This window comes from Myxine glutinosa, chromosome 1 (assembly GCF_964187855.1).
Source record: "Myxine glutinosa chromosome 1, kmMyxGlut1.1, whole genome shotgun sequence".
Lineage (NCBI taxonomy): Eukaryota > Metazoa > Chordata > Myxini > Myxiniformes > Myxinidae > Myxine > Myxine glutinosa.
In genome coordinates, this window is record NC_136261.1 from 234,467,158 (window position 1) to 234,491,445 (window position 24,288).

Here is a 24,288-nt window from a genome sequence, read left to right on the forward strand (position 1 = left end):
ACTGCCATTCGAGTGTTTCGGACGCACAGCACAGAATCAATGTGTGCGTCGTCCCTCAGATGGACGTTAAGTGGGAGGTCTGCTTGTCACCATTAGTTGGTGGATGTTAAATATCTCACCAGCACCCTATTGGTGTCCTTCGCTAAGAGTCGGCGAGCTTTTGCCAGCACCGAGAACACCAACAAATTCCTACTCAAACCCACAGGGGGCACTGCATCAGTGGCATTGCTGCACCCTGCAAGAACTGATGCTAACCCACAGACACATGCTGTATACAAACGACAACAAACAATATGCAAAAAGGCAAGACATTTGCAAAGTACAAATCTCTTTGAAAAGCTCAGGAGTTTGATTTCCAGCCCTCAAGTAATTCTTACCCAACGTATTTGTTGCAGGCATTCCAAACCTGAGGAAAAAGCAAAGAAAGAAAGCGTTGGATGAAGCAAAAGGTTTGTTTTATCATTTTATAAAATATAACTTGTTGAATCAACAGTTGAGAACCAAACCAGAAAGCAAAGTGTCAAAGTAACATCAATGTTTGGAAACCCATGAGGTGGGTTTCTAGAATTGGATGTTTAGTGCTTCTCTCCCCAAGAATAAAATGTTGTAAGTAAAACAGGCCAAAGGTGAGATCTAATTGAAAACCATTGTGTTGCGAGAATAGTATCAGAACCAACACAAAGAAGTAACACTGGTCTGGGAGCAGCATGATGTTTTAACGCAGAGAAGAGATTTGTTTATTTATATTTTCAGACATCAAGGCTCTTTGAAGAGCTGTATGATAGAGGGATGTGGCTGACAGAGTGATTGAGCAAAGGGAGTTGGCAATCAAAGGAGATCAGAGAAGTGGGAGAAGGAATGAACACACAGGCAGAAGATGCAGTCATCCCAGGAAGGAGGAAGTTGCAACATCAGAGCACCGCCAAATAATTCCAAAAGTGACGGAATTGTGGATATGGGGTCTGACTGCATATTTCAATGATTCTGTCTCATTTGAAATAATTAATCAATGCCATTGATCAATGCCAATCAATGGAATGCTGAAAAAAGTGAATTTTGAAGGCCATTTAAGCATAGGACCTCCGACCAATATTATATCGCAATATCCCTAACCTAAAATAAACTTAACCTAGGCCGGCAGGGTGGCCTAGAGATATGCACACTCACCTCTAAGCTGTCTAGTCTGGGTTTGACTTCCGACCCAGCTATAAACTGTCATCCTAGTGTTTCACAGGCAGGGCGATTCATCATTGTGTGTGCTGTCCCTCGGATCGACGTTAAACTGGGCATCCCATTTGCCAGCATTATTTGGTAGACGTTAAAGAATCCACGGTGTCCTTCACGAAGAGTAGGCGAGCTATTGCCGACACCATGAACAAATGTCAAACTCCTACCCAAATTACTACTAGGAAGGCAACGGCAAACAACCACCAGCATAACCCTTTCCCAGGAAGCTGCTTCAGCTGAACCAACGCTCTGTAAAGAATATGGTACCTCAGAGAAACGATCACATTTCAGAGATCAAAACTAAGTGCATATCTTTTTTCTCTCCTTAACTACTTAAAATGAGCCCATAGAAATCGGAATTTCAAAAACAAAGGAAAAAACTAAGTTCTGCTTAATGGACTCGGTTTTTCATGCTCTTTACAATGGTGCAAAACTCTTTGGTTCATGGAAAAATGAGGTTCAAAGAATAATGGTTTGGTTCATGGAAAAAAGTTGAGGTCAAACTTCAGAGAGGAATATTTGACCTCCCTCCCCCACTGCTCCCCTCACCTGCCCATACGTGAAGCTCAAAGTTTTGATCACTGAATTTGAAAACCTTCAAATCTGTTTATCTTTTTTTAGGTTGTAAAAACAAAAAACTATCTAGAACACCGAAAATCTTGCAATCTCGCAGAGCTGCTCATTTTAACGTATACAAGTATAGACCCTACCTCAATGCAAATCCAGTGAACGAGAGGGTGCCCCAGGGGGCTTGATACACCTTAAGTAGTTAAGAGCCATAACAGCACTGACATAATGCTTGCCACACTAATTTTATTACATTTATATTACAGAGGGGGGAAGGGATACTGTCCATAACACAATAATGCATTCAAGTCACTTTTTCTATTAAAAATGCTTGTGAAGTGAAAACATATTTGGACCTCAAGGACAGGATCAACACACCAACTTTGTGGGAAGGTTTTGGGGTGGGGCAGGCTTGGAGAAAATTCCTCAGGAGTCACCAGCACAGGACCAGTGGTCGTGGTGTTAACACATTTTAACCACTAATCGCAACATTTGCCCACTTGGTATCATCATCAGTAGCCGCCCCAAGCATCCTCAATGGAAGTCCAAGCCGGCAACTCTGACAGGATTTCCCCAGGGATCAAGTAGAAGAAAACGGTAAAAGTTTTCTGGAGGTGTGGGGGCAGGGGGTTGAGTGGGTGGAGGGGGACATGGAAGGGGTGGGATGGGAAGCGGCTGGGGGTTGAGGGGAAGAGTGGCCATTCACAGTCAGTCGATGGGGCCATAGTCTGAAGACGAGGGAAGTTGGAAAAGGTTTGCAATGTTGGGGTCTCCCTCAGCAGGTGTTTCCCATCATCAGGCGTTTTCCCGGAACATGTCTCCTCCACCAGGAGCCTGGGGTTATTACCGCCGCCACCGAAGGTGGATGGAGGTTATGTTTTCACCCCTGTCTGTCTGTCTGTCTGTTTGACTGAGAACAAGATATCTCAAAAGGTTGTAGACGGATTCAAACAAAATTTGTCAGAGAAGTAGTGTATGTGACAAGGACAAAATGATTAGATTTTGGTGAAGATCCGGATTCGGTGCCAGGTGCCAGGATCTAGGCCCAAGTGCCAGGCAATAAAATTGATTGGACCTTGTGGGAGGGGAAAAAACGAACTTTAGATTACGATTAAGTGCATGATGGTTTAGGAGGAACTCGTTTAAGCTGTATATACACACCACACTGTGCACAGGGATTGGGGAATAAAAATCTGATGAATTGTATTTATCCAAAACTGTCCAGCTTGAGAATAGGGATGTTAGGGTTAGCTTGTTAACCTAATTATTTAAAGTGTTCAGCATTGGGTTTTTACAAAATATGTGGGTTTTTACAAACTCAAAACCAGTTTCACATCGGTGATGAAACTTGCATTTGAAGTTTTAATTCGGCTTATTAACCTGATCTCCTTCCAATATTATGGCTCATTGGCATCTCTACTAATTAATATTATAAATGAAGGGTTTCTTATCTCGTAAAAGATTGCTTTTCTTCTTACCATTTCATTGTTGAATTTCAAAAATACGCTGGTCGGACCACCTAAAGGTACTCACACTCACCTCAAAACTGTCTGGCCTGGGTTTGAATTCTCACCCAACTAATAAACTGTCATCCCGGTGTTTCACAGGCAGGGTCCCTTGGATGGACGTTAAACAGACATCCCGTCTGTCGGCATAAGTTGGTAGATGTTAAAGATCCCATGGTGTCCTTTGCAAAGAGTAGGACAGCCATCGCTGGCACCATGAACAAATTACAAATTCCTGCCCTAAACAGACGGCGTTTATCAGCCACACAGCTGCACCCTCAGCCAATGATGCTACTTCATACCAAATAAGTGGATTTCAAACACACATGTAAATCCTACCACTTTTACCTCGGACATTTTTGGAGGGACATGCCACCTGCTTTTGTGTTTCAACAACCTACCATCATACACACAAAAAAACTACATCGAATTTTGCTTCAACAACAACAAAAAAGGGAAGATCATGAGCATACAATGGGATGAATAAAAATTACAACCGATGGTTCTTGATTGCACCTCACACATCCAACCTGTGCATATATTCTCTGAAGGTGGGGGGAAAATATGATGAATTAGACTTTATATCACCAAATCAAAATATTAATATCCTTTTCTTTTGTTGTTCAAAAGCCAAACACTTTCACTTCACATGCACATAAAGGAAAACGGTAAATGAGGAAGAAACACGAGTACGTACAAAAAAACGTTTTCCTCAAATCAGCCCCGTCCCCCAACCCATTCGTTAATCTTTTTCGAATAACACGAAGAAACTTGGAATGAGTGCCTTGCCTTTGTGCACGGGCAGTTTTCTTCGACGCCTCTGTCACTGGCACGTTGAAACGCTCTGCACGTTTGATCATCCTCTGGAGGAATAAGGATAAATACGTACTCTGCTATGATTAGAGGTAATTATATATTACTTAAAACAAAAGCTGCATTTTGACATATCCTACGTCCGCCTACAATGAAGAAATAAAAACATTCCCCTTCCTTACTTCCCTTTCCACTTCTCACTAATGGCTCCATTACTTTCCTCTGACGTCAAAGCCCTTCATTTTATTTTCCGCATTTCACTTTTCTCACTTTAAGCAGTTTATCGGAGGCGAGGGTTAGGGTTAGTTATTAAATTTAAGGTATAAATATCCATTTATTTTTGCCTATGTTAGGACTCTTTAACCTTGTATTAAGTGTTTGTGGATATGGCTAAGTCATACAGTTTGTTCGTACGTCGCTTTGAGACGGTGTCGCAACCTTTAATGCCTACAGATGGTCAAGATTGTCCTGCCATGTGTCTCTCGTGTATAACCACGTGAGTGGGGATGGAGTGATATGGCGTCTTCCCTTCCACCAATGAAGGGAGAAGGCTCCTCCCCTAGAACTGTCCAAGGTGGGAGAGGTGGGCATCAGAAGGTTCCCTGTTCATCATTCATTGGTGGGATTCATTGGTGGTACATCTGGGTCGCCATTGGTCCATTGGGAACAAGGTGAAGATGTGCCACGGGGGTGCTGGAAATAGCGTCGGATACTTTTTAACTTTGGCTCTTGGACTCCGCAATAATGCACAGTTGGTTCTACTAGTTGGCTCTGGCAACTGTTGCTCTGCATTCTCGGATTGGCCACGAAGCGAGGTAAGTTCCGTCGCATCCATGACTGCCGGATGTATTGCTACCAACTGTTTTCTCCCTCTTAGGGCCCCCGCATGCTGCCCATTGGACCTGGGACTTTTCTGCCTGCTAACTTTATCTCGCCCAATTTTTGTGTGGATTATTTTGCATGTTGCAACTGAAGGAGTTTAGTTTCATTGTTTGTATAGTTGTCGTGTTTATTCATTGTGTCTCCATCATTGATTCCCTCGACATTTGTCTTGTCCTTGTTAAATATTTATTTGTAGTTCCTAAGCCTGTGCATGTGTGTTCCTGCCATCCTTCCAACTAAACCGTTTGTTTTATTGAGTGCCCTTGGAGGATTGAATTTGCATAATTACCCGAATTAATAACCGTGGTGTAGACCTCGTTCAGAGTGTGAAGCATATTATCTGCTTTGGTACATTTTGTAAACAAATTGCCTTAAGCGCGGTTACCATCCAGCATTCGTGGAGTTAATCCCCGACGTGCTCAGTCTCCATGTCAGCTGTGATCACAGTTAAAGCGGTCGACTTGGGAACCGTGCATGCAACACTCCTTCATTTTCTTTTCTCTATTTAACATTTCCCACTTTAACCAACCTCCCACTATTTTCTCATTTTGAATGTAATATACAGATGGTTTCTTTGCTTTCCAAACTCACCCAACAGCAATGCAAGTAATGGAACGGTATTCATTGAATAATTCACAAGGATTTCTTACCTCTGCCTGACTCATTTCCGTGGTAACTTTCACACTCTGCTGGGGAACTTCAGCCTCCCTAGAAGCAACGGAGAGCCACTTCAGGTACAGATAGAGAGTACTTTCACAATACTAATCGACATAATCAATTTTTAAGCTACTGTATGACGATTTGGTTTGCTGCCCAAACAATTTCAAAAGCAAAAGTTAGTATTACTACTTTGAAAATAAATAAATAAATTAAACACTGGCTATAGAACAAGTGTAACTTGTTATCCTTTAGCCAAAGTAGTGAACATCTTCTGTTGAGGTGAAATCTGCAAGCAATCAGTCATAGTCTGTTGGTGATGTGCCAACAGAAGCAAATATAATACTACGGTTAATCAAAATAAAAGGTCAAAATATGAGGTGGAATGGTCTCCCTGGAAAGGTATTGGCAGAAGAAAGGTAATTGGCAGCAAAAGTACTGGAATTGGATATGTACACAGTTCAAGCATTGGGGATAGAGGGGTACATGGATATTGTCAAGGTTGGTTGGTAGTTGAGGTATGGATGAGTGATTGTATATCACCTCATGGATGGTGATTGTGAAGTCTGTGACCATGTCTCATCAAAAGGTGACTGTGCTGCAGTGTCCATTCATCCTTCACCCCACAACCCTCTTCATCCCCCAAAAATAAAAATTCCTCCATCATATTCCTGGCCTCCCTGCTCCTCTTTCTCCCCCGTCCATCCCCACTCACCCAACCCACTGAAAGTGGCCATATGGTAAAGATTAGCTTGATATCATAAAACATTAATGGACTAATAGATTGAATTGATAGGGTGTGGATGAACAAGACTTAAAATTAGTGTTGGATTCACCAGCTGCATCCTGCTCCCAAATTCATCATGCACTCACTCCCACATATGGCCATAGTCTTATTATAATTTTTTTTTTTTTAAATATACAAGCTCCGTAATAGAGCGTGCGCACGTGCGCGCACACACACACCACACACACACACTTTTAAATTTTATTTCATATTAAAGAGATTGCCTTACCTTCAGATAGAATCACCATCTGATGAAAAGTGCCTACACTCTCCAAACTTCATTGTGCAATCCGAGGCCTCCTCCTACTTTCCTTCCGCCACTTTCCACCTAGCTCCACCTATACCACTGTGGATTTCCCTGTCATGGCTGAAATCCTTGTCAAATGCTGGAGACAAACCAACTTGATGCATAGACCATTTCCAGACTTAGGGACACCTTCCATGGTTGTGACAAGTTTAATTCCACTGAAACCTTTCTCTGCTTCGGTCTGCTCAGTGGATTGGTCAGACCAGTGATATTTTAATTATGGCCACGAGCAACAGTACTCGCCCTATGGGCGGGGCTTCAATTGGCAAGCCCAAATGAAAAGGTAAAATATCAGAAATTGAAGGCTTTTTTATTTTAAACGATTCATATAAACATCCGTTGAATCATATCACACGCAAATCATCAAAATCTAAACAGTACATGGCTAAACAGTACATGGACGATCACGTACCACGTACGTCTCGCGTCTCGCTCGCTCTCATGTTGTCCCGATAATGATCCTTCCGCAGGTTCACCGACGGAAACCTTGTTACGACTTTTACTTCCTCTAGACAGTCAAGTTCGCTCATCTTTTCGGTGCACCGGCACGAGCCGAGAACGGCCCGTGCAGGGGCTGATCCGAGGATCTCATCAAACCGTCCGATCGGTAGTAGCGACGGGCGGTGTGTACAAAGGGCAGGGACTTGATCAACGTGAGCTGATGACTTGCGCTTACTGGGAATTCCTCGTTCGTGGGACACTGTCTCAAGCCCCAGTCCCCATCACGGATGGGGCTCAGCGGTTTACCCGAGCCTGACGGCGAAGGGCAAGGTACACGCTGGCCCGTCCAGTGTAGCGCGCGTGCGGCCCCATACATCGAAGGGCATTAAACGTTCATTAAACATTAAACGTTCATTGAACATTAAACGTTCATTAAAGGATTACGAAACAAAAACATTACGAAATTACGTTCACACCATCACGTCAAACACTACCGTGAACACATACATCGTCACAACATCGTCACAATGAGAACATTGTCACAATGAACGTTATGCGAACGCGAATGTTATGCGGGAGTCCAAACCTGAGAATGCTGGAGACCAAAGCTGAAATTGGGAAAACGAAATAGCCTATTTTACTCCCAGGGGTCCCAGGATTACCCACCCAAAATATATTTGCGATCGGTTCAGCAGTTTTTACGGTACCTTCAAACAGACAGACGGACATTTGGTGAATTATAGTAAGATGAGTTAGTTGACAGTGCCTCAGCACAACTTGTCATCAAAGTTGGACAGAGGTTATGTAACCTTGTTTGTCTGTGCGTTTGTCTCTTTATCTGTGAGCAGAAGATCTCAAAATGTTATGGACGGATTCAGACGAAACTTGGTGGACAGGTTCGGGGTGTATAACAAGGACAACATAATTTGATTTTGGTGACGATCCGAATCCGGACACAGATACCACAATTTTTAAGTGATTCTTCACCGTTAAGTGATAAGGCCAAAAACGATATAAAGCATGATATCTCAAAAAGTTGTGGACGGATTATGATAAAACTAGAATCGCAGCTACGCACACAAAGTGCATTTTTTCTGAAGTAAACTGTATAATTGTTAATTTTAAACACACTACAGAAATCATTGCCCAGAACATTTGTCAATTGGGTGAGCAATCAAACGTTAATTTGCTTACTGATGCATGCAAAATTATCCAACCAATAACAAGCACACACTCACCAATTACAATTGATCCATCCCTTTCAATCTTAATATGTATTCATCCTTACCATATCATCTCAAAATGCTATGGTAAGGGGACAACCATTGAGGATAAGTTGGAGGAATATCTGCTGACTCAACGTGCCACTTGTTGAGGACTTAACACTGTACGGGTGTTCATGTGTATTAAGCAGCAGTGAACTGTGGCAAAATGTAATGTGGTCGGAGTGAGTGCTAATAAAGATCCTGAAGGTTGTTTTAAATACTATACCTCCAGTACATATAATAAAAAAACATGTTGAAAAACTATTCACATTCCTAATATATCCAAAAGGTCAGCCCACCAAGTCGTTCAAATAATATGCACAAAACGGCTCATTGATATTCATTAACCTGGCAGCACCATAGGCAGCAATGTGATGCATAGTGAGTGTCAGGGAGGAATTAACACCTCTATTGTTAGAAGTAACAGTTTTTCAAAATACCGTCGTTGATCGAGCTTCATCTTGTACTGCAAATGTACTTCTCTATGAACGAAGCAAAGAAAAATGGGGAAATTAGCCAATTCGACCTGTACTCTGAAAATTACGGTAGTTCAATAAGCACTCTTTCCGGCCTCAACTGGTGCCTAAATACTGTTACGTTTGTAGGGAGGTGGTGGGTAGATATTGCATAAAAACAGATTGAACTGCATAGAGTAGTGTGGTCTGTGTACTAGCAGTTAGCAAATCTCGATGTAACAAGCAGGGACATGTTAGCTTAATGATCGTCTGAATGTGCACCATACAGAGGATGGTGGTGGTGCGTTGTATTAAATAGCTAGGGTTTAAAGTGATTTTTAACTTTTTTTTTTTTTCTTTATACAGAATCGAGGCTCATGTAAGAGATAACACATTGAACATGAAAACATGCACAGACACATAAAACATACAATGAAGGGAGCGGGAGACAAGATGGGGAGAGTGAGGGAAGCATACAAGCACAATAACAGTAGAGAACAGGGACGTCGGTAGATCTGTGGAAGGGGGAGGGCTGGGGGAGGGGGGAGGGAGGAGGGGTACACGGTATGAAGCAAATTAACACTACTAGGAATTTCAGGACAGAAGTTGGGGATTGAAAGAGGTGGAATTGGGGTGTTTTAATGGGGGTAGAAAAGATCAAGGTTTTGGATGGGGGAAGGTAAGAGATGGTGGTGAACAGCTGTTTTAAAGACCTGGAGGGAGGAATGGGATTGAAGAGAGTGTGGGAGTTTGTTCCAGAGGTGGGAGAAAAGAGGAATGAAAGAGTGAAGGTGAGCAGATAGTCTTGATTTTGGCAGTTTCACCAGAAGAGGGTTCCTGGCAGATCATATGCGTCCTGCAGGAATATTTGGGGGGCAGAGGACAGACAGAGAAGAGGGAGCAAGGCCGGAGAGGAGTCGGTGGAAGACAGAAAGACCACCGAAAGTTAAATACCACAGAAAGTTAAACAAACATGTGCATAGCCTCTTGGAAACCACCGGGTGGGCGGGACTGGGTGATAATCATTTCCTGATACGTGCAGAGCTATGAATGCCTCCGAGGGTGGAGAGTGTCCGGAGAGCAATGGGAGGAGCTTGTGCCGTGGACTCTGAGGAGAGCATAAATAAAGCATGCTCTGAGGAGAACTCTGAGGTGAATTGGCATCATGCCAGAGCAGAAAAAGGTTTGCCTCGCATGAGGAAAGGAGCGCTGCCTGCACGTGTTCCTGCCTTCGCCCTGTGCCTTTTTCGTCACCCCCTTACCTGCATCATTAACCTGCCTCTCTGTCCTCTCGCCTGTTTTCGTGGCTACTCAGCACCACCTCCTACTCCGTTACCACAGCAGAGCTAAGCCCACCCGGTTCTCATTCCCTTTCCCTGTCTGTGATTGAATCTGGTGTGAGATACCTTAGGTTTTTAAAGATTTCTTTTATTCATTGTATATAGTTATTTATCGATTACTTGTTATGTGGTTCTCCATTTTCCCTTCCTCGTTCCACTATCGTACCTCCGTCGGATTCAATCTTCCCCTGCTTGTTTCGGAAAATAAATCTGTCAGTTTTTAAAGAAATAAGGTTCTTGCGTCTCTCCTCGCATTTTTGCACATGCAAATTCGCTAATGTTTCTGCTAATGCAATCCACTAATGTTGACACAGTCCAAGGGAGTTAAAAGCAGTTCGGTCCATCCACTCAGTGGTCTGTGTTATTGGACCGCTTGAAAACGACAATTACATAAATTGGTTTTCACTATAAACAAACATGATTTGGGATTTTGGATACAGTATTCTGGAAATTGGCATTTAAGCATCAGCGTGCATGTAGCGACCCCATTGTCCAATATTAGCACGCTCTCCCCCTCCATTGTCATATTTTTGAAAAGGTATTGTTAAAGTTATTTGTGGTATTCCCTGATCAGAACAAAAAGCTGCATCATGTCCAAACCAGAACTGGTAGAAAGAAAAATAATTAAATCTTACTCCTCAGCATCCTTTGTAGGCAAAGCTGCAGTTTCAACTTCTTTGTCTTCAGCCTACAGATGATGCAAAAAGAAAAGACAGAAAGAAGATCGAGCTCACACGCACTTTGCTGCCACATGGTACGAGAAAAATTCAATGAACACAGCCACATGAAATGAAGAATAATATTCAGACTGTCCTCGAAGTTTTGTATGTGGTACAGCCAAATATTATACTAGCCAAAGGACTTGGAGAAATCACATGATAGTCGCTTCTCACATCTGGCTCTTCTGCCAAGGCATCTTCTTCATTGACCTCATTGTCTGCAATATAGAGAAAATAAACTTGGCAATATACTTTACTGTAGTTTTTCTTAAAGATTTAGAGCTTTCATTTGTTTTTCAGTGTTATCGACTACCCTTTTGTGTTTACAATATGTTCAGACATGACAGGTTAAAAAAATAGAAGAAGCTGGGAATAAATATTTATGAGCGGAAAATGAAAGCCAAATAAAAAATTTTTTAATCATTGAAATGAAACTAGTCTTACACTTCCGTATGTGATGTATTCATGGCATCATTAGGAAGAAGGAAACAAAAAGAAAAAAAGAAAAAACATTGAAATGCAAAGGTAAACATCTGCTAATTGTGGGAAGTTGACACATTTGCAAAATAATTAAAATTTGAGTCGTAGTGATTGGTACCATCTGAGAGTCCCAGCATACAGTGAAACAGGTAATCTTACCATGTTCTTCAATGTAAGTCTGGAGGCGTCGTACGAGTTCCGCCTTGTTTCCCTTTGTCTCTAGTCCCCGTGCCACGAGTTCCTGCTTCAGCTCGGCTATCTGGAGATGAAAAAAAAAAGCCTGTTTCATCACAAAATTCCAAGGTGCAACTCCCAACTTATCCCACATAAATAAGGCATAAAATTGTTTTTCATAAAAGGCTACCAGAAAAGGTTTGATGCTGTCATACAGAATGTGGGTTGCATGTCTAGATTAGCTGCAGAATGTTAAAAATACCATGATGGATGTTTGAAAATGCCGGCACCCAGGCAAGCCAGAAAACACCATCTTACAAACCTCAAAAGCGAACTCTCAAACCAGTCTCCTTTCTCCAAGTCAGGGTGGCACCTTGTCAAGTGCATATCTGGTATATCTTACCCTTCCGCCCACTCCCTCACCTCAAACAGCATCAATGCAGATTCTGCTCAATATAAAGAAGAACGTCTCAATTTGTTGTTTCATTCCAAATCTCCTGTGCTTAACCCACCCAACTTTGCCCAATCTTACTTCCTCATGCCCACTGTCTACTGAACTGTGTGTTCTCTCCTGAAAAGGTTTTAAAAAAGCTCCGTCCAGCCTCAACCTTGCTTCAGCAATAGGCCCGACTGGCATCAGTGCACATGTTCTCAAATGCTGCTGTGCTGCTGTTACTTCACCTCTACCCAATGTACCCATGCTCTTCAGCCTGTCCCCATTTTTCCACCTCCCCTCTGCCAGGAAGTCAACAAACATCACTCTCGTCCAAAATAAAGGTCTTAAAGAGATTCTATCAAATACAGAACAATAAGCTGACTTGCCATTATAAGCAAAGTCATGGCATCAATCATTGTTGTTGGCATCAGATCTGTCCCCATTTCAAATAAAGTGATCTCTGACCATTAGTTTGGATTCCGTCCCGGTCACAACTCTGGATGTACTGCTGTTCCTCTATCAGCAATGGTTGGAGGCCCTCGATCTTAAACAAGAGGTCAGGACCTTCTCCCTGGACATATGTAAGGTGTAGTTGTTTCTGCTGTCGTGGTGTCTGTGGTTGTTGTTTTGTATGTGCTCCTTCTGTGAACATACATACATGCACACACATATATCTATCCATCTATCCATATACATATATATATACATATATATATATATATATATATATATATATATATATATATATATATATATATATATATGTATATATATCTATCTATAATTCCAGTAATCTCTGTGTGTATGTTTGTATGTTTGTATGTTTGTCTGTGACCGCTGTTTCTCGACAACTACCGGTCCGATATACTTGAAACTTGCCAGGTATATTGCTGGGGACCCGAGGATGTGCCTTTTCAAGGTTTGAAATTAATCGGACAAGTAGTTACCGAGCTATGGCGATTTAGCCGTTCGCCGTTCGCTTTGGCGTTGCGAATGGACCAAACCATTTCATGTAAATAGAGGGGGGGGTTCTGTGGTCGTTGCGAATGGACCAAACCATTTCATGTAAATAGAGGGGGGGGATTGTCACCGTACTCGCAAGCCGTTCGCCGTTCGCTTTGGCGTTGCGAATGGACCAAACCATTTCATGGACCAAACCATTTCATGTAAATAGAGGGGGGGGGGGATTGTCACCGTACTCGCACCCACGTACCCACGTACCCACGTACGGGCATTGCACCCACGTACGGGCATGCCCTAGTATATATAATATATATATTGTTACGGCCACGGCTAGGATGTTGTTTGCCGAGCGGATGGCCGCCGCGCCCGAACAGTTACCCCGACTAAACCGATTCCTGAACGTTGGCCAAAATCGCGCCACAGATATTCAATATGGAAACCTCTAAAGCGACCGAATGTGAAGAGGAAGAAGAAGACGTACAGAGGAATAACAGGATTTATTATTTACACACACTAAAGCAAAAGGAGCAGTCAAGGTTATATACAGGGAAATGGAAAAAGCAGGTGACACAGTGAAAATTGCTAGCTTATCTAAACAGGCTTAATTAACCCAGGGACAAGACACACAGAACAAACTCACGTCCACGAATGGGGAAATTGCAGGCAGGAATGACAGGAGGTGGGTGGCTGGAGGGGGAGGAAGGCACGGAGCTGGCTGGAGCTTGATCCCGCACGGGACGTCGGGCTGGACCTCGACGGCCGCCGATGCCACCGATCCTCTCGTGTGCGCGGGGTAACGGGTCGGAGCTGCTTGGTGGAGCCAACGCTGCTGGTGGGGGGTCTGGCGTGACGGGTTCTCTCTCCCTCTCTCACAAACTCCAGGACTCTTTCTCTCTTTGCTTCGCTTCGCCCCTTCTCTCCTCTCTCTTTCTTAGTCCAACCCTTCCTCTCTTGCTTAGTCCAACAACAACTTCTCTTGCTTGGTCCAACTCTTAGTCCCACTCAGTCCAACTCTTAGTCCAACCACTTCTAGGCTTTCGCGCGCGCTCTTTATAGCGCCTCAGGTGATCAAGCCGCTGGTGTCCAGGACACGCCCATCGGTGAGCTCGCCTCGGCCCTGATTGGTCGGCACGGCCCTCTGGCTCCGCCCTTGATGACGATGGGCGGGCACGCCCAGGAGTCGGCAGCTCCTCCCCCTTCTTCTCCAAGCCGACCTCGTGGCGAATGGAGTCGCGGAGGGAACAGTTGGCAATTGTTGGAAGGGGAATGTGAAGGGAAAGGGGATCTACTCTTATTTCACTTGGTGCAATGGAGTATTTCAATTAATGGAAGACACAGCCTTACACTAATACACATAAGGATATAACTACTGAACAGGGATATATGGTGTCCTTCGTGTATGTTTTATGGAATTAACTACGGGAACGCCCTTTGACCTTTATACAACAACAATTGCAGGAAGGAGGGTGACATTTTACAACAATTCACTACACAACAATAAAAACAACAACATTCTCATATCCACAACAATATATATATATATAATATATATATATATATATATAGATATATATATATATATATATATATATATATATATATAAATATAAATATATATAAATATATATATATATAAATATATATATATAAATATATATATATAAATATATATATATATAAATATATATATATATAAATATATATATATATAAATATATATATATATAAATATATATATATATATATATATATATATATATATATATATATATATATATATATATATATATAAATATATATATATATAAATATATATAAATATATATATATATATATATATATATATATATATATATATATATATATATATATATATATATATATATATATATATAGTTGCGGTTTTAGAGCCCTCACTTTTAAATATGACATTAAAGGTTAAAGGTAGCACCCTTAGTTAGGCCACAGCAACACGTAGGCCACCTTAGAAATTCCAGTTATTTCATTATTATGTGTTTTAGTTAAGGCCGTGTTTCCAATTTTTAGTTAAGGCCGTGTTTCCAATAGTTGAACCTGCGTTGCATCAATCAAATAAGGAGTAGGCCCTTTCATCCATTTTGCCAATCTCTCTCTCCCAATTCTGTTACGCGCCTGTGTTAGCGTTCGCTCAGGCGCCGCCATTGACCATGCGGTCGGCTCGAGGAAGAAGGGGGCGGGACGCCAAAGAAAAGGTGTGGCCTGTCAACTAGCGGTCAAAGGCGTAGCCGGTAAGCCCCCACCAGCCAACCAGGGCTGATGTAAGATTACCGACGGGTGTGGCCTTTGCGGAGCGCGGAGTGATCTTGGCTCGCGTTATAAAAGCGCGAGCGTAAAGTCCTTTTACGGACTTCTTTCGGAGGACTGCGCGGAGACGTCTGATTGTAAAGGACTGCGCGGAGACGTCTGATTGTAAAGGACTGCGCGGAGACGTCTGATTGTAAAGGACTGCGCGGAGACGTCTGATTGTAAAGGACTGTGCGGAGACGTCTGATTGTAAAGGACTGCGCGGAGACGTCTGATTGTACAGGACTGCGCGGAGACGTCTGACTGTAAAGGACTGCGCAGACGTCTGATCGTAAAGGACTCATTCAGCGGCGCTCATGAAAAGGGACTATTGGGAAAGGCGCTTTATTGAAGGACTGCTTTCTATGGTACTGTGCAGAAGAACCCCCTGTAATGGGACTGATCCAGGAGCGCACATTGCGAAAGGACTCACTCGCTGACGCTGTAAGAGAACCTTGGAGAGGGTGCGTTTGGCACAGCCATACAATTATTACATACGCTGAAGGACGACAGCCTCCCCCCCGCCATATGTAAGGTCCGCTCGCGCCCAACGATACGCAGAGCTGCCTGCCGGGTTTTGCCCGCTGGACCGGAGTCGACTGGAGCCTGGACCATCTACCTGGACCTTCCACCTACCAGGTACAATCCCCGTGTGAGTGTGTATGTTTGTCTGGGGTGGTAAGTTAAGACTGTGTCGTTAAGACTGCCCTGTGTCCTGCTTCTTCTTCTTCTTGTACATTCTTTCCTTTCCTCTTCTTTTTGGTTTGTAACAAGCGTTACGCCTAGGTCCCCCGTCGGGGAAGTGATGTGAGTTGACAAAGTGGAACACGCAGAAAACATGCTATGATATGATATTTTGCTCACAAGGTTCAGACATACATGGAGGCAGCCATCTTGGATTTTGACGTGGCGACCCAATTTACAACAGCGGTCTTCCTTATGCCGAGATAAACCCACACACCAAATTAGAAGTTGGTACTTCGCTTATCTTTCAAGATATTAATCTCACAAGATTCAGACATACATGGCGGCGGCCATCTTGGATTTTGACGTGGCGACCCAATTTTAAGCAGCGTTCTTCCGTGTGCCGAGATACACCCACACACCAGATTAGAAGTTGGTACTTCGCTTATTTTTCGAGATATTTCGCTCACAAGGTTCAGACATATATATGGTGGTGGCCATCTTGGATTTTGACATGGCGACCCAATTTTCAATAGCGTTCTTTCTTATGGCGAGATACACCCACACACCAAATTAGAAGTTGGTACTTCGCTTATTTTTCAAGATATTCATCTCACAATGTTCTCACAATATATATATACAGACATACATGGCGGCGGCCATCTTGGATTTTGACGTGGCGACCCAATTTTAAACAGCGTTCTTGCTTGTGCCTAGATACACCCACACACCAAATTAGAAGTTGGTACTTCGCTTATTTTTCAAGATATTCATCTCACAAGGTTCAGACATACATGGCGGCGGCCATCTTGGCTTTTGACGTGGTGACCCGATTTTAAACAGCGTTCTTCCTTGCGCCTAGATACACCCACACACCAGATTAGAAGTTGGTACTTTGCTTATTTTTCGAGATATTTCGCTCACAAGTTTTAGACATATATATATGGTGGCAGCCATCTTGGATTTTGACGTGGCGACCCAATTTTCAATAGCGTTCGTCCTTATGCCGAGATACACCCACACACCAAATTAGAAGTTGGTACTTCGCTTATTTTTCAAGATATTCATCTCACAAGGTTCAGACATACATGGTGGCGGCCATCTTGGATTTTGACGTGGCGACCCAATTTTCAATAACGTTCTTCCTTATGCCTCGATACACCCACACACCAGATTAGAAGTTGGTACTTCGCTTATTTTTCAAGATATGCAGGTTACAAGGTTCAGACATACACGGCATCAGACATACATGGCGGCGGCCATCTTGGATTTTGACGTAGGTTGCACCCACACACCAAATTCAAATGCGGTCCTTCGCTTACGCACGCACGCACACACGGACGTTGGGGAAAGCCATAGTCCCCCTTTCGCTCCGCTTTGCGACGGGGGACAAATAAATTACCTTGTTCTTTCTTGGTTTTCCCTAATCCGATCGCATCCGTCCTTTCTCTCAATTGAGTACCTGTGGCACGATCGGAACCGCTAGAATCGGGTTTAGTCTCTTGGTTAATAGCTCGAATCGCGGATTGCTAACCGCTCGGCATTATCCATCATAATCGCGGTTCGAGCGGGAGTTATTCCTTCGTTTCCGGCGGGCGTTAGTACTTAGGTAGCAGTGAACCCTTAGGCCTAACAAACCCAACCTAACGCCACGCCGGGAAGGACGTTATAGCTTCCAGAACTCGGGACGGCCAGCTAAAAAGACAAGGGGATTAACCCCCCCTTGATAAGGGGAGCGCCGACCCCCGAGATCCGTAACAATATATATATATATATATATATTATATATACAGTGGAACCTTGAATTACGAGTTTAATTCGTTCTGTGACCGAGCTCGTAACTCAATTTGCTCGTTTCTCAAATCAAATTTCCCCATTAAAATGCATTGAAATGCTATTAATCCGTTCCAGCCCGCCAAAAACCACACCAATTTTTTTTTAAATATACAGTATATATAAAAATATCTTGCGCTTTATATTTCACCTGTATGCAGCATACAAGTTGGCAGGATGGCCTGGACTGGAGGTACGCACACTTGACTCTAAAGTCTAAACTGTCCAGCCTGGGTTTGAATCCCGACCCAGCTATAACCTGTCATGGGTGAATCACAGGCAGGGTGATTCATCAATGTGTGTACCGCTAAACTGGGCGCCCCGTTTGCGTCCCATTAGTTGTTGGATGTTAAGGATCTCACCGTGTTTTCCACAAAGAGAAGGCGAGCTATCGCCGGCACTCTGAACAAGTTGTGGCCTGGCATGCTCTTCTCCTCTGCCGTTATATACGTCCTCCTCGGCATCTTTTTCCAGAAGAGCCCTGTCTCGTCACAGTTGAAGATTTGCTGGGGGATGTATCGTTCGGCTTCTATCAGTTCGGCAAAAGTTATAATAAAATCTTCAGCTGCCTTCACATCCGCCTCACCAAGTCGACAACACGCACACCTCGCTCATGTTTTTCGACGATTGCGTGTTTTATATCCAAGCACATCATCCTCTTCTTCTTCTCAGTACTGCCCTTGGCACTCAATTTCTTAGGACCCGTGGTTAAAACTAAGAAATTTTCCAAAATAACCAAAATGCGAAAACAAAACAGCAGCGATATACGGCAGAAATGCTTGCACGGCAAGATAACCACGTGACCGGAACCCACCTGGTGGGGGGTGGCGTAAGCTCCAAAATAACCAAAATGCGAAAACAAAACAGCAGCGATATACGGCAGAGATACTGTACTTGCACGGCAAGATAACCACGTGACCGGAACCCACCTGGTGGGGGGTGGCGTAAGCTCCAAAATAACCAAAATGCGAAAACAAAACAGCAGCGATATACGGCAGAGATACTGTACTTGCACGGCAAGATAACCACGTGACCGGAACCCACCTGGTGGGGGGGTGGCGTAAGCTCCAAAATAACCAAAATGCGAAAACAAAACAGCAGCGATATACGGCAGAGATACTTGCACGGCAAGATAACCACGTGACCGGAACCCACCTGGTGGGGGGTGGCGTAAGCTCCAAAATAACCAAAATGCGAAAACAAAACAGCAGCGATATACGGCAGAGATACTTGCACGGCAAGATAACCACGTGACCGGAACCCACCTGGTGGCGGGTGGTGGCGTAAGCTCGTAACTCGGATCTCGGCTCGCATCTCAAAGCAATAAACCGCCCGAGCGACGGCTCGTATCTCGGAAAACTCGTAAGTTGGTGCACTCGTAAGTCAAGGTTCCACTGTATATATATTGTTGTGGTTTTTAGAACCCTCCACTTGGTAAATTTTTGTAAATGTTCCCTTATAAATAATCCCCTGTAAATACTCCCATTGTTGGTGTAAAGGTCAAAGTTCGCACCCTAGGCCATGTACAACACGTAGGACACCATAGAATCTTCTTTAGTTATTTCATTAGTCTATGTTTCAGGTAAGGATCCGTTTCCAATAGTTGAATCTGCGTTGTATTAATCAAATAACCTAGGCCCCTTCAATTATCCCCAATCTCTCTCTCTCTCTCCAAAGTGCCAGTAGCCGTATTGCCGTCGTCGCTGCCTTTTGGTTTGTTCCTGCCTGCCGCCATTACGCACGCGGTCAGAGTTGGAGAAAAAGGGAGGAGCGGCCAGGAACATAGGCGTGGCCCCATCAACGCATCACGAGGGGAGGTAACAATGAACCCTCGTGACCAATCCGGGCCGAGGCGTGTTCACCGGTAGGCGGAGCAAAGCGGACGCGGCTTGATACGCGAGGCTTGCAATAAAAGTGCGAGCGCAAAGCCCTTTTATGCAGAGCAGATGCGGGGGAGATCGGCAGGTGCGAGGAGAGAAGATCGGCAGCTGATCGGCAAACTTGAGCGAACAGCGCAGAGGCGGCGAATATAAGAACATTGCGCGGAGGATCGTTTGGGACGATCGGTTTTGACACGAACCGCCGTTGGTTTTGAGAGCGTTCGGCACGCTCTCCGTATGCGCATTCCAGCCCCTCGCATTTGTAAGGTCCAGTCGCGCGCCAACGACGCCAGCTGCCTGCCATTCTTCACGGCGGACCCGGAGCCTGGAACCATCTGCCTGGACCTTCCTCCCCTACCAGCTACCATTCCGTGTGAGTCTGTCTGTTTGTCCTGGGCGTGTTATATAAGAGTGTATAAGGTTGCCCTATGTCCTTTTATTTCCTTTCTTCTGTATATTCCCTTCTTTCGTTTCCTCTTTTAGATAGTTAATAAATCATATTTGTTCTTCCTTCACCCTTCTCATTGTTTGGCTTCCTCTCGTCCGATCGTCTTTGTCTTTTCCCCATTGAATATCGGTGGCACGATATAGGAACCGCTCAGAATCGGGTTAGTCTTTTTGCTAACGGCTCGGATCGTGGATTGCTAAACCGCTCGGCAATTACCATCACATCCGCGGTTCGAGCAGGGACTCATCTCCCTGCTTTGCGGAGAGATTGGTGAAGGTATTTGGGAAACCTTTGACCAATCACCCTGGCCAATCTCATCCCGCAAAGGAGCGGGATAGTTCCAGGACCGGAGACGGCCAGCTTAACAAGACAAGGGGATTCACCCCCCCCCCCCCCCCTTGCTAACGGGAGTGCCGTACTCTGAGATCCGCAACAAAATATATATATTGGAAGTTTGGTTGAGATTTTGATTTGGTTGTTGGAAGTTGAGATTTGGAAGTTCAGCAAGACTTCCGCTGAACTTGGGGACGACTAAGAAGAAGACCTTTGTTGGTCGAAAGCTTGTCGAAAATTAAAGATCAACCGTCCTGAAGCTACGTCCGCGTCTGATTTAATCTCCCGATTATTTATTTAATACAAATGAGACGCCTTGCTCGTACTGTGGAGTTTATACTATTTCTCACAGTTATATATATATATATATATATATATATATATATATATATATATATATATATATATATATATATATATATTGCTTCAAGAAGTATTACTATACATATAAATTTTCTGTATTCCTAGTGTCCTTCTAAACTCCAAAGTCTGAAGGGTTCCTGCTGTCGTAGACTAAAAAAATGTTATCGTTGGTATCGCTGCATGGTTACTATTCCAGGTTCTTCTTCTTCAACATGCAAAGAGTAGCTTTTAAAGCCTCTAAAGGTGGTTGAACCAAGTAAATCCATCATTAACTTTCCAACCAAGTAAATCCATCATTAACTTTCCAACTAACTAAATCGATTATTAACTTTCCAACCAAGTAAATCGATTATTAACTTTCCAATCAAGTAAATCCATCATTAACATTCTAACCAAATAAATTGATCATTAACTTTCCAACCAACTAAATCGATTATCAACTTTCCAAACAACTAAATTGATGATTAACTTTCCAACCAAGTAAATCCATCATTAACTTTCCAACCAACTAAATTGATTATTAACTCTCCAACCAAGTAAATTGATTATTAACTTTCTTTTGGTGAAGACCGTCTGCACATACGACACATTTTGTCTGTTTATTAATTGTCCAGTCCCGTTGTTGTGCTCTTCCATGAGCCTTGACATCTGTATAAAAATGTCAAATTTGAATTTAAAGGGCATTTTTACTGGCAAGCCGTTGATTCGGGAGCACTCGTTTAGCTTTTGGGTTGTGTTGTCCTTTTACCTATAAAACTATCACCTGGTGTTGACCTAATGCATGGTTAGGACGAAGGGCTTGGGATCCTAAGGTCCTGAGTTCGAATCCCGTTGAATTAACGCCAGATGGGGTTGACTCAGCTTGTCATCCTTCTGAGGTCGGAAAAATGAGTACCAGATAACTGGTTATACTTATACTAATATAGAGAGGTATGCATCAGCGGCAGACTCGCCCACAGAAAAATGATGCAACCAGCAGCCGGGTGGCTGCACACAAACCACCACCACCTATAAAACAAACTTGGAACCATCCTTTAAATTGTCACTTTAAACACCAATGGCCAAGATTTACACTTTAATATTATTTATGACACTCGGATATTATCCAATGGAGATTAAACCTCAACACGAGCCCGAACCACCAAATGCACCTCGAACGAAAAGCAAAAGCCTAAACGTGAGCAAAACACATCGCGAAAAGTCAGGATTTATAAAGAATAAACACCAAAACAACTCCTTCTCCCACAGATAAGGAAAATATTCAAATGGAAAACCGTGAAGAGAATGAGGAAACAATGACCAGGTTAGGCCTGTCCCCTGCAAAAAGGGGCCAAGGGGGGGAAACACGGCATCTGAGCCGATCCCCAAGTGGCCATGTGTAACGAATTCAAATGCAAAGTGTACTTGGAATATCTAACCGAACAAACAGCCATCTTTACCTTCAGTTTGTGAACATCGACAACTTCATCCGCCATGACGAGCATCGCCAGCGCACTGTACAGGCACGGGCCAGGACTGTACTGCAATGCGATGCACTGTACCGTTTAATTTTTCTACCAAACGGTCAAAATTACGCTTTATAATCATAAAACGTTTCCACAACTGGAACCTAAATCATTTCATGCAGACAATTTCACAAATCTGTACGTGTGCGTGAATAACTAACGCTTCCGGGATGTCACGAATCTTCTTCTTCTTCTATATTGCACTGCATGTAGTCGGGACCTGCGACAGTGAAGGCCTTTGAGATTCTTGCAGATTATCGTTGGAAACGCAGGTTAGGTGGATCAGTTTGCGTTGGCTCTCCCACATGCCCTATCAAAATGTCAATTCCGCAAAGAAGGGAACAATATGCAGGATAAACCATCCTTCGTGTCAGATTAGTGTCACAATCGACTAAATGGTGATACAAGCACCAACATTTGCATATACATTCCCTTTGGGCCACTTGTTCGGAAAAAAAATGTTGGCCCCTTGAAAATTCAAGATGGCCTCCATTTTTCAAAATGGCCTCCATTTTTCAAGATGGCCACCATTTTTCAAGATGGCCTCCATTTTTCAAGATTGCTGCCATTTTTCAAGATGGCCTCCATTTTTCAAGATGGCCTCATTTTTCAAGATGGCTGACATTTTTCAAGATGGCCTCCATTTTTTAAGATGGCCTCCATTTTTCAAGATGGCCTCATTTTTCAAGATGGCCGACATTTTACAAGATGGCCGCCATTTTCCAAGATGGCCTCCATTTTTCAAGATTGCTGCCATTTTTCAAGATGGCCTCCATTTTTCAAGATGGCCTCATTTTTCAAGATGGCCGACATTTTTCAAGATGGCCTCCATTTTTCAAGATTGCTGCCATTTTTCAAGATGGCCTCCATTTTTCAAGATGGCCTCCATTTTTCAAGATGGCCGACATTTTTCAAGATGGCCGCCATTTTTCAAGATGGTTGCCCACTGAATGACATTCCATAGAATAGAAATCGACAGACTTGAAGTTGACCAATTTTAATTATCTTGGTGTCAATTTCGATGTTTTTGGCCATGCCGTAGCCAATTCTACATATTTCAGACCTCTCGGAAGCTTAATTTTACCATTTCTGTCTTAATCCATTTTTCTTAATCTTTCTTGTCTTAATCCATGCACCATTCTTTTTCCTATCGAGATTTTAAACCATGATATATTGTGTGATAAATTGACCAAATTATAAAAGAGAGCCAAATTGGAAGACATTAGCTTCATTGTGGCAAGAAAGTCTATCTTTGAAAGTCTGTATTTGATTGAAGAAGGAAGAATCATTACAAACGTTGAAAACCACATTTGGTGGTGTCCGTTAAGTTTGCACCCTTTACCCTTTATACCGGATTCAAACCTTTACCCAATTTAACCGTTTACCTGATTCAAACTGTTACTGGATGCGAACCATTAACCAATTCAAACCACTAATGGTTTAATGCATTTTAATTCCAGGCTATAAGGCAACAAAAGGTGAAATTTTTGAAAGGGGGTGTATACTTTCTATAGGCACTGTATGTAGCTGTCATTGTGTCTTAAAATGTCCATCTTTCACCAGCATAGCTCTCCAGTTCATTACTTTTCATTCTCGTTGTCATCGAGATGTATGGGCTCTTATACAGAACAAATGCCCAATTCCCATTGAATTGATCATGTTTACTTTATAGTTTATAGCATTGTGAACTATACAAGAGTGAGTGTAATTATAGACCTAAACAACGTTTTCCCAAAAGGGGGTCCATGCATTCACCCCTGGGGGCCTGTAGCCACTTGTTAGAAATCAAAAGTGTACTTCTTCGGGGAGGGTGAGGAGCGGGAGCGGAGACAGAGCCTGGAGACAAACTGGATACAAACTCTAGCACAACAAATAAGGGCCTAAAAGAATAAAAGGGAAAAC

General features: G+C 43.1%; 1 protein-coding gene across 6 annotated transcripts in view; it reads right to left on the reverse strand.

Moving 5' to 3' along the window:
* SARNP (SAP domain containing ribonucleoprotein) overlaps positions 1-22,591 on the reverse strand; it is a 32,312-nt gene extending 9,721 nt beyond the window's left edge. Inside the window, exons 1-7 of one of the 6 annotated variants that reach the window (XM_068128654.2) lie at positions 22,321-22,591; positions 11,605-11,704; positions 11,101-11,183; positions 10,882-10,934; positions 5,645-5,702; positions 4,089-4,162; positions 378-406 (exon numbers count right to left, since the gene is read on the reverse strand). In XM_068128654.2, coding sequence (XP_067984755.1) covers positions 378-406; positions 4,089-4,162; positions 5,645-5,702; positions 10,882-10,934; positions 11,101-11,183; positions 11,605-11,704; positions 22,321-22,365 — 442 coding nt within the window. In that variant the 5' untranslated portion in view covers positions 22,366-22,591. The remainder of the gene's footprint in view (positions 1-377; positions 407-4,088; positions 4,163-5,644; positions 5,703-10,881; positions 10,935-11,100; positions 11,184-11,604; positions 11,705-22,320) is intronic. The other 5 variants (XM_078785129.1, XM_068128644.2, XM_078785122.1 and 2 more) reach the window with 5 other exon arrangements.
* Between the last annotated feature and the right edge of the window lie 1,697 nt (positions 22,592-24,288).